The 15212-nt window shown below is 37.0% G+C and overlaps 1 protein-coding gene across 1 annotated transcript in view; it reads left to right on the top strand.

Annotated features, from left to right (window-relative positions):
• LOC145983900 (sorting nexin lst-4-like) overlaps positions 1-15212 on the top strand; it is a 69719-nt gene that overhangs the window by 17268 nt on the left and 37239 nt on the right. Inside the window, exons 2-3 of the mRNA XM_083117010.1 lie at positions 6912-7073; positions 11319-11468. Of these exons, the coding sequence (XP_082973136.1) occupies positions 6912-7073; positions 11319-11468 (312 nt within the window). The remainder of the gene's footprint in view (positions 1-6911; positions 7074-11318; positions 11469-15212) is intronic.

Here is a 15212-nt window from a genome sequence, read left to right as displayed (position 1 = left end):
TGTCCAGAAAATCCACATGGATAACGCCCTTCATGTCCCAGAAGACACTTGCCATGATCTTTCCAGCGGACGGCTGCGTTTTGCTTTTCTTGAGGGGCGGGGAACCTTTATGCCGCCACTCCATGCTGCGTCTTTTGATCTCTGGGGTTGAATTGTGCAACCATGTTTCATCACACGTGATGATGGATTGTAACAATTGATTGCCTTCTGCTCGAAACCGATTCAGAAGCTGTTCACAGACCGTCCTGCATGTCAACTTCTGATCGAATGTCAGCTGGCGGGGAACCCAACTTGCACAGATTTTGCGGAAGCGTAAGTGGTCGTGAATGATTGTCTCAACACCCCCGACACTGATATTCACCTCGGCAGCAATATCCCGCACTGTTACTCGCCGGTTCTCAAGAATCATTTGATCAACACGTGCGATATTCACTAGTTGACTGCAGTCGGGCGAATGTCTCCATGCGCTTCATTTGTCACCAGCTCCCGTCCTTCCCGAAACTGCTCACACCATTCGTACACTCTTGTCCGCGACATCATTTGTTCACCATACTGTGCTTGCAATCGTCTGAAAATCTCAGCTGGTTTCTCTCCTTCACGAGAAATTTGATTACACACCGCTGCTCCACAGCCACAGACACACTGCTTGCCGCCATGTTCACTGCAACTGCTGCGCATGCGCGAAATACGTCATGCCGGGTGCTAGTTACTCGCGAAGGATTACATTACGTCACCCGCACGTTTCATCATGATCCGGCTATTCATCGATTTTTTACGTACGTAAATCCCGGTCAACCTTGAACAACCCTTGTAGAATGGCATTTCGGTGTTAAAATGGTGAATATAACCCTAAATTTAATATTAAAAACTACACTTATTACACAAATTAAGATTTCCCTTCTGATAGTACATTTATGTATTTATCAGAGTATTATGTTTATTCCTGTGTAAAGCAGAATTTTTGCTTCTCAAATATTTACAGTAGAAGAATTAATCAATTTTCCATGATTTGCTTAACTCGCAAGATGTGCATTAACATCAAGTTTTATATTTGACACAAACTAGGGCAACAATATTAATTAGGTCCTTGATGATAAAGATTCTAGCACAAACTAATATCATAGACCATTTTGCTGATATCTTAATTGCAGGATATAACTGTTTCTACTGTCGAATTAAAAATTATAGATATTCGAGTTTGGACTCCAATTTAAAATTAACCAATAAACCTACATAGAAACGAGTTAGAGCAAAATGATGGTTATTCAATTCTGCGTTAATTGATGCTAACCAATTGTTTTTAGATATGCCTTCTGCTTTTATCATCAGAACAATAAAACTTGTATGTTGAACATGACAACACCACACACAGCAATATCCATTGAGTCATGTAAAGTGCAGGCTGGCACCACGAGTCAGTGTGTGCGATGTTGTCAGGTTCCACATGTTTACTCCATTGAATAAAAATCTGTATAAATGTGAATTTATACTACAAAGAAAGTTATTTCGCAAAATTGATAAGAATGGTTTCTTGTCAAACTTTTAAATTCTGATAATTAAGAATTGTCTTTAAAACCTTTCTGCCTGCACCATACTACAATTTCAACCACGATCGGACAACCTGTTTTTTATTTGTAGGAGAGAGTGACTGTTTTCAAAACTAAGAAAAAATGCACTTTTTTGTTCTCATGATGATAAGAAATAGAAGGCATACTCAAAAAAGAAAATAATAAGAATTTGTTAGCATCGATTAATGCAGAATTGAATAAGCTAAATTTTGATGAAACTATTTTTTTATGTAGGTCTATATTTAGGTTTTTATGTAGGTAGTATCTATAATTTTTAATCTGACAGTAAGCTCATTCTCCCACCCATTCATTCTTCACTTGTTTTTCAAAACTGTGCAAATTAACATATTCAATACAATATCACAAATACACTGATATATGCCATAAAAATACTGCTAGAGGTCTGCAATGTGATCCACTGCCCACGCAAATACCACCTGCCATGATAGAAATATATACCTGCCCACTCCCATCCCATCCTGCACAGCTGTTGTCGTGAACCAGCCCGACTTGCACATCCGACTTGTTACTTGTTATTGATTTTTAGTTAAGGTTATTACATACAGTTTTCTACCTACATGTGGGCTGATCACAGCGATGGGGTTGAAATGAAACACCACTTATTATGACTTTAGAATTGGTTTGGAAAGGGGGAGGGTGCTGTTCACATTAACCTTTTGGAGTCCAAGGCCATTTTCACAGGTAACCCCCTTGGTGCCCGTAAGTGCCTTCATCCTTCCCAGAATCCTCACTTACCACCAAAATTAACTATTTCAGGACCAGTAGTAGATTCATTTTTTCTGAATTTGAAAATAAATGAATCAGTTATTTTATTTTGATGTATACTACAATCTTCTAACCCTCTTAAAGACATTTTCATAGAATATTTTAGGAGTCGAAGGAAATTGGAGGCGGGGGGAGGAATTATGCATGACTTGCATTGCATGAGGTATGTTTTGGTTAAAAAGAATGCAGAAATATTTTCATAACAATATTTTTTCTCACTGATTCATGCTACATTTCACTCCGAAACAGGAACACAGCTGTTGAGGGCTGTTTCCAGCCACTTGAAGAAATGCGGATATCCTTGTAGAACCATAGTATGTAACTTGGTTCTAGCCACTCGCAGCTAAAAGCAGCAGTGTTAAGAAGACTTCCTGTTTGTTCTATTTTGGTGGCCATGCTGTCACAGGGTGGCGACAGACCTGGAAAACCAGGAAAAGTCATGGAATTATGAGGTGTTAAAAAAAGTCAGGGAATTTTGTCTTGAATTTTTAAATATATATATACAATATGCATATGCATTGGATTATCATTTTTTCTTGTCCGTATGGGAGTAGTTAGGGGGCAGAACTGTCAACAGATGGAGGGGATGGGAGCGGGTGGCACCATCCGATAGTTGTCGCACATCGTAGTAAGGCATTTTGTTGGACAAACTAAAGAAACATGGGAACGAATAGGCTTCATTGATACATACGATTTTTGTCGAATATCGCCACCCGACAAAGTATCTCACTACAACATGCGACAGAAATTGCATGCATGGCACTCGTATGGAATTTATTTTTCTTTGATGTCTTCGGACTGTAACATCCAACAAAAATCGCATGCATAAACAAGAAGAGCTTTAGACTTCAAATGTGCTGCTGGAATTTTATTACTCTGCAGGTTTACTTCACCTTATTTAATGTAGCAGTGCTTAGGAAGGTTTTCTTTCATCATCCTGACGTATTACTTGTTTCACACAAGTTAACATACGTTTACAATGACATTGCACTATTCTTAGATATCAAGAAGAATCCAACAAAACTACAAAACTGGATATACAGCGTGGGCACAAAGTCGCTTTCCCCAAGTATTTGATTTCTTCATTTATTGGGGAAAGCAACTTTGTGCCCACCCTGTATATTGAATACTATCACGAAAAAGTGAAACATAAATCTGCATTGGTGAACGTTATAAAAATTGGGTTGCCAACTCCCAACCTCAAATTTACTGCAACACTAGTATTGCAATGAAATTAACACCACTCTCTGTCCTTTCTGTTTATACTCTTGAGAGATGGTCATTAATCTCTCACTGAGTGAAGTTAATGTCCAATATTATGAAATAAAATACTAATAATAAATATGTAAATATTTTAATATCATATGTACTTGAATCATTCAATCATAAAAGTATATCACTTTCTACAAGAAATGACTTTTCTCTGCCAGCCCTGCTAAATTTTCACTTTCGATCTACTGATTTATATTTCATGAAGCAAGACAATGCCTGAAGACAGCATGCCATGCACACAGCTCATTCGTTGGTGAATTTCCACAGCATTGTGCCCCTCGGCCTATATAAATCATATCACACTACACACCTCACAGTTGGTGGGAGATTCGATTGTAACAGACATCTCTATGCACCCATCACTCAGGTTCAACTGAAGCGTTGGCCTTGGCAGGGGGATGCCAATCACGCTGCGGGACACCCTGCTTCCTAGCGCTTCATGGGCCTCCTGGTGGCACCATTGGAGGTTGAAAAGAAAATAGCTCTCGTATATCGGTATCTGTCACGTGCGATTGATTGATTTAAATTTTTTGGGTGCGTCACCACTTACGATCATTATGCACCCTTCAGTATGTACGTGGAATATTCCATTATCTAAAACCCTTACCTTAAAATTAAAAAGGGGGTATGGAAATTAACTTTCACGAAGAGGCATAGTCCATGTGACTTACAATTTGAAACAGTAGTTTAAAAACGCCATGAAGGTATAATTTCAGATATTTGCCATAAAATGCGCTAAAATGCAAATGTGAATTTTGGGAAAAATAACACCGAATAGTAAAAAATAAAATCAAGGTCCCTACCGATTAGACACAAATAAAACAAGAATATCAGTTGTAATTTATTGCATTAGTAACAGTGAGTCCTAACCCTAATTTTCAGCATAATCACCACCGTTGTTCTAACATTTGTCATAGCATGGCACTAAATTTTGTATGCCCATGGCATATGTGTCTGACAGCAAAGACTGGAACTATCTCTACCGCAATGTAGCTGTCAAATCCTTCAGAAACCTCTTCAGTTAAACAATGAGATGAAAGTCGGTACATTCAAGGCCAGGGCTGTACTGGGAGTGGTACAAGATCTCTCACCTGAAGTGATGCAAAGGGCCCGTGTATACTCAGCTGTATGGGGTTGTGCATTGTCTTCACCATCGTCTGACCATACTATCACTCATGACATCCGATCTGCACACCTCACACAATTCCTGGTGGTTCTGTGCCAAATTTTGAGTGTGCAAAAATCTGATTACTGCATGTAGGTTACATCGCAGTCTGTGGGAGACTGTATGAAAGATGCAATCTTTAACCTAGAACTGTCTGCTGCATTGCAACTGTACCAGATTACAGCTACATGCCACTTCTTCCTGCCTGCATATGTGTGTGTTGCTCTCCGACCACTAGTGCTGTGTATGGACACCATTGGAGTTTTTTTCAGGACGACACTCTCAGAAGCTGTTATTAACAGTGTGTTCCTGTTTTAATGTGTGGTTAGCTAAATCAGGTACCTATACAATGCAATACTATAAGTTCCTTGTATTAAATTTCTAATATCTACATACCCTTTTCGTCAGCAATAATGGTATAACTGCATGTACTGTACTGAAGCAGAAATCCCGTTGATAATGTAAGGAAATATGACACTTTCTTTTTTTTTTTCAATTCAATTGTTTCACTTACTTGCAAGAGTTAAGTTGTTTGCTTTACAGAGAAGAGAGAAGTAGCTTTATGCATCGAAAAATGAGTCCGCTCTCATGGTTCTTGCAAGCAGAGGATTCCAAACCTCAGTGGAAATATCAACATATAATACCGAGAATGTATAAGAAGACTGATAAATTACAATTGTATTTCTTAATCACTCTTCACTCTTATCTCATTTAGTTGTAACTTTAAAATAGAGGAGACTGATAAATTACAAATTGTATTTCTTAATCAATCACTCTTCACTCTTATCTCATGTAGTTGTAACTTTAAAAATATTAAATCCATACCTGGATCTGTATGAGTTTATTATTTTCATTTGCAAAGACATCAATTTATTTTAGTTTGTAATTGTCAGGGGAAACTGTAAATTTTGTCCTGGAAAAGTTAGGGAATTTCATTTCTGCTTGTTTGTAGCCACCCGGTGTCAGTACAGCACTAGTCGAAGAGAAGGTGTTCAAAACAAAGTGTATGTGTGTGTGGGAGAGGGGGGAGATCATTTATCCAAGTTCGAATCTTCAGCGTAGTACAGGTCTGTCTGCATAATGTCATGAAAGTACTACAGTTTACTGTAGTTTAAATTGACACAAACTATTATAACTGATGTACATGGCTATATATTTGTTAATTATATATTCAAAGGGAAAGGGGGGGGGGGGGCATAAGACCATGCCATAAATCCACCCTTGTTAAAAACCAAAAGGCATATCACAATCCAAACAAGGACGTATTTAGGGGGGTCCGGATGGACCCTTCCCTCCCTCGGAAAAACTTACTAAAATTTAAAATAGTGAAAAATATAATCTCTTGATGGAGGGTTATTTATTTCTACCGAACTTATTGGAAGGCGACCCAGGTTCGATACCTAGTGGAGGCACACAGTGGTTCGGATTTCACTTTAAACTGTAGGTCCAGTCCCAATTAGCCTTACTATGCATAAAGTGGACTTAACACCAACTCAAACTGGAAGAAAATATTGGAAAGCAAGGATTATATTGGGATCATACAACTTTGAATGACAGTACCAAAGAAGATTTATGTAAGATCTATTACTATTATGCATAAAATATTACCAGGAACTTAACTTTTTGTCAACTGGATCTAACATCCTTTTTTTGATGTTCAATAAATATCAAATTCTTTATCTGTTTGACATTAATGCCCTTGCCATGTCGGTCCTTTTTTTTAAAATACATAAGCTGGATAATGAATATGCACTGTTATATCACTATCTTCATACAGTCTTTTTGCCTATTCATGTAATAAAAGTATAATATTAATTTGAATATTTTAATTAAATATAATTATCTTAATTTCAACATTATTATTATAATAATAATTATTATTTTTATTACTGTTATTATTATGGGACACTTGATTCAGACCACCACCCCCCCATCCCCGAAATATATTTCTAGATACGTGCCTGAGTGCAAAGTTGTGTTTTTAGGATAGAGTGTAGAATCACATGTGGTATCCGATAAATCCTAAACAATGGCAATAATTTACTATCAATCATTTTGTACATATTATTTTGTGAAATATTACATTGCATATACTCATATTTGTGTTCTTTCTTTAACAGGTTCGGGCATTATATGATTTTACGGGAGAACCTGAGACTTCTGAATTGTCTATTACTGCTGGTGAAGAGTTGACAGTAACCCGACACGATGTTGGAGAAGGCTGGTGGGAGGGAACAAATGTTCGGGGAGAAACAGGTCTTTTCCCTCAAGCATATGTTGAAGTATGTATGATGCATTACATAAGTTGCAATTTAGTGTTTGCACAATTAGTTTGACATAATTTTAGCATTATTTGTAGTTATTGCCAACGAACATGGTATTCAACAACCTATGTTGCTATTTGATGCAGTTTGTTAAAAATGCCTCCAAAGCATGTGCCAAAGAGCATGCATGCAATGTTACTTATTTGACATTATTCATTGTCTAGTTCTTTTATCTACATTTCGATTAGGCACATCTTCTCTTGTCTTCAGATGAAACTAATTTATTGTAGGATTGAGCCTACAATAGACCTGTAATTTTACTTCAAATCCTGCCCCCAGAATACTGTGCTACTTTTGTTTCCACTTTTGCTACTATTTTCTGTGGAGAGGGGAACAAATTTGCTTGAATTCTATCCTGGATAACTTACTTTTAGGGTTTTGGGCCATTGCTATGAAGGCTGCTGCTTTGATTGTTTGCAGCTTTCAATTTTGTTGTGTTGTGTTGTTCCACTGAATTCTATGCAATTCATTCCATGCATGTTCAGCTACTTTTGACCTACATATTTCACCTTTGCATATGTGCTTCTTGTGTTCTTCTATCCTCTTGTTAACTGGCCCCCGTGGCAGAGTGGTTAGCACATCGCACTATAGTGCCAGGGGTCCCGGATTTGAATCCCAGCCTGGGCATGGATGTTTGTCACTGTCCATTCATCAATTTCATCATATCATCAATCATCCCCATCTTTGCAAATTAACCAAAAGTGGCACAGAAAAGTGAAGTAAAAATAGCAAATCAATCAATCTATCCTCTTGTTGGCCCTGCTAACATAGCATGTTGTTTATATGCAGATTTTGCTAGCTTGTTGTGGGCTTTCTTGTTTGGTGGGTTTCATAATTTGCTTCTTAGTGTCTTCTTACTGCTGAATGATGTCCTAAGTTGTAATTTTGAAGCTATTCTGCTTGTCTTTTCTGACAACCGAGGAGGGTATGGTGTACATACTGTGCCTTTTTAGGCAGCCTTTGCATCTTGCTATTTGTCTGCTTGGCTTCTTCTAGCCCTGGAACTTAAGCAGTGGATTATAGCATTCTTTGTACTCTTGGAGTAGTTTGATTTATAGTGTAGGTATCTGGTATGTGTTGGCTTTTGTTTCACAGCTGTTGATATTTGATTTCCTGATCTATCTGCTAGGACATCTAGGAATGGGAGGCATTTGTTTTGTTTCTTTTCCATAGTAAACCTAATTGATGGATGCATTCTATTCAGGGGCACGTCAAGTATCTGAGCGATGTTTGCTGAGCAACATTTTCGCTCATTGACCAGACAGATAAATTAATTTTAATTTACTTGTCAAAATTTTCATTTTCACACACTTCCACGATTTTGCAAAAACTACACTGTATGCAACACTTTCATTTTAATACAATTACAAAAAGTGGAAATTTATATTACTTCTGTTACTTGAACTTCCTCTGTAATTACACTAATTACTCCATATTGCAAGCCGTTAATCACATAACACTTCTTCATTAGCTGCCATCTCATGAGATCGAAACACAAAAGGATATATTCTGTGCCTTAAATCTGTGGTGAGTAAGGTTCAAGCTTGCTCAGGAAGCAAACGAGCAGCACTCACCGAACAACGCTTATTTGGCCGTCAAGTAGTTGAGCGATCACGTTGCTCGCTGAGCGCTCAGATGCTTGATGTGCCCCTGATGGAAAAAATTTGGTACGTAGTGTGCAGTCACAATGTGGTCATATTATGAATGTATCATGTACAAACCTAACCCATGTCTTAGGCTTTCTGGTGCTTGCTTTCTGGTGCTTTGGGTGAGGGCTGTCTGTTCGAAGTGTTCCATGTATATGTTGTTAAGTATTGGTGATCCCGTTGCCATACCCTCTTGTTGTTTTTAGAAGACATTGCCCATTGGAAAGTATGTTATCTTGATACAGAGGGATGGTAACTCTTATGATGGCTTCAGCCACGAGTGTTGTTCGTTTCTGTAGTGTAGTTTATTGTCTTTCTGAGGGGTATCTTTGAACACTATTAGTGGTTCATCTGTGGGGAAGTTTGCGAAGAATCATTATTAGGGAACAGATTTTTAGGTGCTAAAAAAGAGGGATTTAGAATTTTGTGTACTCCATTTTAGGACTTTTAAATGCTTATAATAAATTAATAGGCATAATTATTAATTAATAATAGTTTTATGAAATAACTGGTTTTAGATTCAATTTGTATACAGAAGTTACTATTTTTAGTGCAATGAATACTATTCTTTGATTATAAAACACATAAAATTTGTCCAATGTAAAAACGTTATCATATTTTGAAGTACTGCACCACCATATACTTTTCAATGTTCTCCGTGGTGAAGTTCTTCCAGTTGTCTGTGAATAGCCACTTGTACAGTCACAGACACTTCTGGGTTGTTACAATCCCATTAACTTTCAATGTGATCGTTACCACCCAGAAGCGTCCATGGAGAACCTTCTCTCCATGCTGCAGGAAGTTATTGGTGCAAACTTCATAAATGCAACTGCTCCTAATTCCCAAGGCAGGCTTGGGGCTCCCCAAGGCTTAATGGTAAAGTCGTCACCTTGTAACAAAGAGGTATTAGGTTTGATATCCTTTGGAGGCACATAGTGGTTCGGATTCCACTTTAAACTGTAGGTCAAGTCCTGATTAGTCTATCTGTGCGTAATGTGTGCTCAAAGAACTGAACACCAAAACTCCAACCACAGGCAGGTTCACAGTGGTATTCTCTCCTTGATGAACAGCCTCTTCTATATTAGGGCAGTTGTAGTTTCGAGCACAAACCCTCCCCTTTCACCTAACTGTTGTGTCAATGGGGGAAATAGACGACGTGATTGGTCACTTGGAGGATTGCCTTTCCTACTCATTACAGCAGGCACTTGAAAAAGCCAATCAGGCAGAGGTATTCTTGGAATCTTCCCGCACTCTTACACTGTTGGAGGCCGGGAATAATACCGGCTCCCTTTCAACAACTGAATGATTTTGTAGCTAGGATTCTGTGTCTTTAATTGCCTGGGAAGTACAGCATTTAACAATGGAGAGTGCCTCATCCAGTCAATTCGCTCCACATTTTTCCAAATTCAAATTCATGATGCAAGCTGGAAGGTGGCAAAAATTTGTACAGACGTTGACATCCCTTGCTGTTGCATTGCTTCTTTTGCTGCTTGGATTTGTTCAACGTCTCAAAGTTCAATGGTTTGAAACCTTTGTGATGGAAATTAAGGGTCTTTCTTAATAAAAGTTATTTTTAAAGTTAATTCATACTATGGGAATGATAGATGTGGTAATAGATAATTAAGGTACTCACATTTTCCGCGAAGCACATAAAATTCCACAACCATAAAATTGAGAAAGTACATGTCAAATACAAAGCACACACTCTGATAGACACAAAAATTAAAGAAACACACGCCATCATGCACTACAACCATGAACTGAACATAGATAGTGGTCAGGCACACCACGCCAGGCTTCCGTTACTGCAGCAATTAACACCGGTGAACAGCAGACAACATATACAAAGACATACAGGCAACAGCAGCACACCTAGTGGCGATTTAGGAAAAAACAAGAAATGCGCCCAGCAACAACACAATGAATTCCAACGAGGATGGTGCCAGTAGGTACCAAAATTAATAGAAAATAATGTAAAACACCTTCGCAGAAAACGTGAGTATCTTAATTAAAGTTAAGCGATTTGTTTAATAGGCATTTTTCAAGTCAAGGCATTCATAGGAATTTATAGTTAATTTAGGCATTTCTAGGAATTTACAGTTCATTTAGGCATTTTTAGGTCCTATAGAATTTCAGTAGAGGGCTGCTATGTAAATGAAATGCAAAGATCTCTAAATAGTATACATCTAGGACATAGCAAAAAAAAATAGGTATTGATCTAGAAATCCATTTCCAAATCATTAGGTATACACAACAGTGAGAATCAAGTGATCGAAATGGAATATGAATCAGGCATTTCAGTAAGTTCATCACAAGAGACCTATTCATATTTGGGAAATGAGAGACATGGCAGTAAATAAATACAGAGAACCTTAGTACTCACTTTTACCATGAAGCTGTTTATCATAGTTTTATTAATTTCAGTTTCATCATTATTGGGACGTGTATTGAAAAACAACTTTGCAGACAGAATTAGTACTAAGGTTCTCTGTATTGATCAGAGACCTAGGTAAAAGTATACGATGCTATTTTTGGTTCCTTTTTTTTTCTTTTGTAGGAGATACAAGCAGCTAACAGCCTGCCACCTGCTATGCCACCACCACCACTACCAGAAGGTTTTAAGGAAGCTCCAGCACAAGAATGGAATGCTGATCAGGATTGGGGACAGAACTGGAATCAGGATCAAGGAGGTTATAATAATCAGCAGGCAGGTGACTCTAAGAAAAAAGATGTAGAAAAAGAAAAAGAGAAAGAGAAAGAACCTCTTACTCATCAACAGTCTCACAGTTCTACTAATTCAACTAACAAGGTGAAAACTTCTGTCTAACATATTAATTGTGCAGTGCAGAGCTTCAGATGCTGCAGTAGTAACCCCAGCTTCTGTAGATACACATCAGTCCAGTAGTAAGCAGATGCTTGGCAACCAACTGTGTTTTTTGGATGTTTTTTTTTTTTTTTTTTTTTTTTTTTGTATTTACATCCTGTTTTCCTTTAATTGCCATTTGCTATACAGCTTCTTGAATTATTTTTTATCCTAGAGGTGCACTGACACAAGCATTGAGATCCAGCCAGTGGTGTATTCTGAAAATTTGAGCTGGTTATCGCAACAATTCTTATTTATTGTATATATATATATATTTATTATACACCACATCTAGATTAATTAGATATAATACAGAGCATTCCCTGACATTCGCTACGAGGTGGCCAGGGGCGTGGTGCTGATCTCATCACCCCCACCTCAGCTGTGACCAAGGAAGTGTGGGACCCTAAGTCCACACCCTCTATATGCCTTCATGGCATGGTGCAAAGCACAGGGGAGCACTTTACTTTTACAACTGATTTTATGTTGTGCTGAGGTTGGCAACAAGTATGCTCATATGATACACCTTGTGGGTAAGAAATAGTGTGGGTAATATGAGGAACTGATGTTGTGCAGCATATAATATAGACTGAAAGTATTTGGATATCGTAAATTTGCCTATATATGGTATGTGTACGAAAATATTGATAGTTGTTTCACATAAATTTTCATCAAAGTTGAACTTTGAAATTGCACCAACAAACCTGTCCTACTTGCATCAGTTTGCATTGCATTCAGTATTGAATAATTTTTAGTTACTACGGGGTATGCAGTGTTGCCATATGAAACCAATGACAATTTCAATGCAGATTCATAATCTGCATTTATCATGCAGATTTGTAAAGTGTTTGGCAAAATATCAGATAGTAGGATGTTGTGTTGTTGATGTTTTACCTCTGGCTTTGAGTACTGGATGCCCAGGGGTGCCCATCTCCCCCAAGGCCTATGATGCATTCCCCCCCTCCAAATGTAGAAAATTTGCTGCCCCCCTTTATGCCGAATTATTTACTCAAATTATTTTTGTCAGACAAAATTTGCGGAACAATATAATACAGACCTATTTAAGCTATATATGTGTTCTTTAGGTACTGTAGGCTCACTTTCATGTTTGCTAACATAAGACATACAAAACTGTTCAGGCTCACTGCCATTGTTATTGTACGTAATCTTATTCTTCACGTTTTGTCTGCTTGACTAATCTTGCATTAATACGAACAGCATCCACCATCCCCCTCTTCCAAACCAGTTCTAAAGGCATAACAGGTGGTGTTTCATTTCAACCCTATCACTGCAATCACCCACAGGTAGGTAGAAAAACAGTAGATAATAACCAAAACTAAAAATCAACAACAAGTCAATCAAACGAAACAATCCCCCATTTAAATTCCCATGATGCAGGGGTGTCATGAAACCCTATGTGGATGCCCACTCTTATTTGCAAGACCCAGCATGTTTAACATTCACGTTTGGCAATTGACAACTCCAACATTGCACATTCATCTGTCTTCCTCTAGTACTTTTATTCTTTTAGAAATTATTTGTAACCATAACATGAGCTTAATAAATTTAAAGAATTATATAACTTTAGATTTACATGCTAGTGTATGATCAAATCATTTTAATACCTTCATTGTTAATTCATGCTTACAAATAAATATTTATATTGAAAATATTTTTCACCTTAACAACCTTTCTTCATATAATGCTGATAGGACAACTTGAGAACTTGATCATATCAGAATCAAAGAACCAAACACTTACCACATGATTTTTCTCAAATTTTCGCTAACGACATATTGGTTTCCTTAGGGGAACGGTAAAGATGATATTGCAGTCACATTAAAAAAAAAAAAAAAAAAAACTTACTGCATGTAGATGTCGATTAAAGTGTTTAAAGTTAAGATGAGGGAAGGGATGGAAACTTCAACCATAGTGTTTTTTTTTTTTTTAAAAAAAAAACAAAAACTTGACGACTGTTACATGATTATTTCCTTGACCTCAAATCAGCATCATATAGTTGTTCATAGTGTTACCATTTTGAACATTTGAAATAGAAATCAATAAATAGGTCACCAATGCTGTTGAAATAAGTGACTTGAGTAGCCCATAATGATGATTGCATATAACAATATATTGGAGGTAGTTCACTGCTGAAAAATATGCAAGATAACATTAAAATATATTTAGTGAAAACATATGATGATGTCCAAATCCTGGCTTTTCATTCGCTGATGCATGGTCGGTATATCAGCTCCTATTTCTTCTGTTGCTTTCAAGTAGCTTTGCAATTGTCCTCATGGTGTTGGGTCAACACCCTTGAATTGTTTGATCTCCCATGGGCATCCAGGACTGCTCACACCAAAGACGAGAGTGCTAACCATTGGCTTATGCGAGCTCAGAGAAGTTGAAATGCAATGTAAAATAACCAAACAAGAAATTTAATAATTTAACTATATTTTATATTCATAACAACAAAATCCTGTAATTTTGAAGTAAGGTAGATGAACATTAATTAAACAGTTCCATCCCCAGTTTCCGCTGCATTACAAGTTTTAAAGATGTAATGGGAGACAATAAGAATCCTAACCAGAAATAAATGGTTTTGGTGAAGGGTGTTTACATCAGGACTTTTCATTCTAGCTCTAGCCATTGCAACTGATATATTTTCTATTTGATCATGAATACATCCAGTAAGTATTATTGGTAATATTACACTATTATACTTGTATTTAAGAAAAAGCAGATATTGTGCACCTCTAACAATATTATAATTTTCTTTTGCATGTATATAGTATGTTAGATGCTTAAAATATTGTAAATCTCATTTCTGTGTAAAACATTTGATGCAGTAAAAGCTTAATTATTGAGATAAGATTAAGGAGGAAAACTAGGGATGGGACAGATTAATCGGTACTCTATCGGTATCGGCCGATATAGGCATATCGGTGTATCGGTTTATTGGTAAAATTACCGATTATTTTACCAATCCGATATATCGATAAATGTCTTATAATTTAGTGCAAAATTCTGCCATTTTGTTGTAATTTTTATGGATGATCTCCATGCCCTTCTTTCTAAAAAAGTAAATGTCTAAATATTGAACTTCTTTTGCACTGCAGTCACCTCGAAACACACATTTATTAAGTAGACCAATTAACATTTCAGGTTCTTCAAGGACCATTTCTAATTTTATATCGGATCGGTAGAATATCGGTATCGGTACATTTTATATCGGTACTTTATCGGTATCGGCCAAAATTTTATATCGGCCCATCCCTAAGGAAAACTAATGAAATAATTTTCTGACCAACTGTTTGTTAGATATATTTCAGTTACTTGTGACTAAGATTTGAACTTAAGTGATTTTTCCTGTCAAAAGGTTTCTCATGCATTGGTTAGATGTAACAAACATTGGCCCTTGTGATTCAAATTAGATAGTATAAACACACTATTTACATATTATTGCCTGCTTGAGAGACATAGTTCCTAATGAGCCAAATATGTGGTGCCTATGATAACTGTTATATTTTAATGTTATTATACAGATACAGGAAAATTCCATTACTAATTAAGTGTAAATGTATGTAT

The sequence above is a fragment of the Lepisma saccharinum genome, chromosome 2 (genome assembly GCF_977018435.1).
Source record: "Lepisma saccharinum chromosome 2, izLepSacc3.1, whole genome shotgun sequence".
NCBI lineage: Eukaryota > Metazoa > Arthropoda > Insecta > Zygentoma > Lepismatidae > Lepisma > Lepisma saccharinum.
The sequence above is the reverse complement of the archived record's forward strand: the minus strand, read 5'-3'. Positions and strand labels throughout refer to the sequence as shown.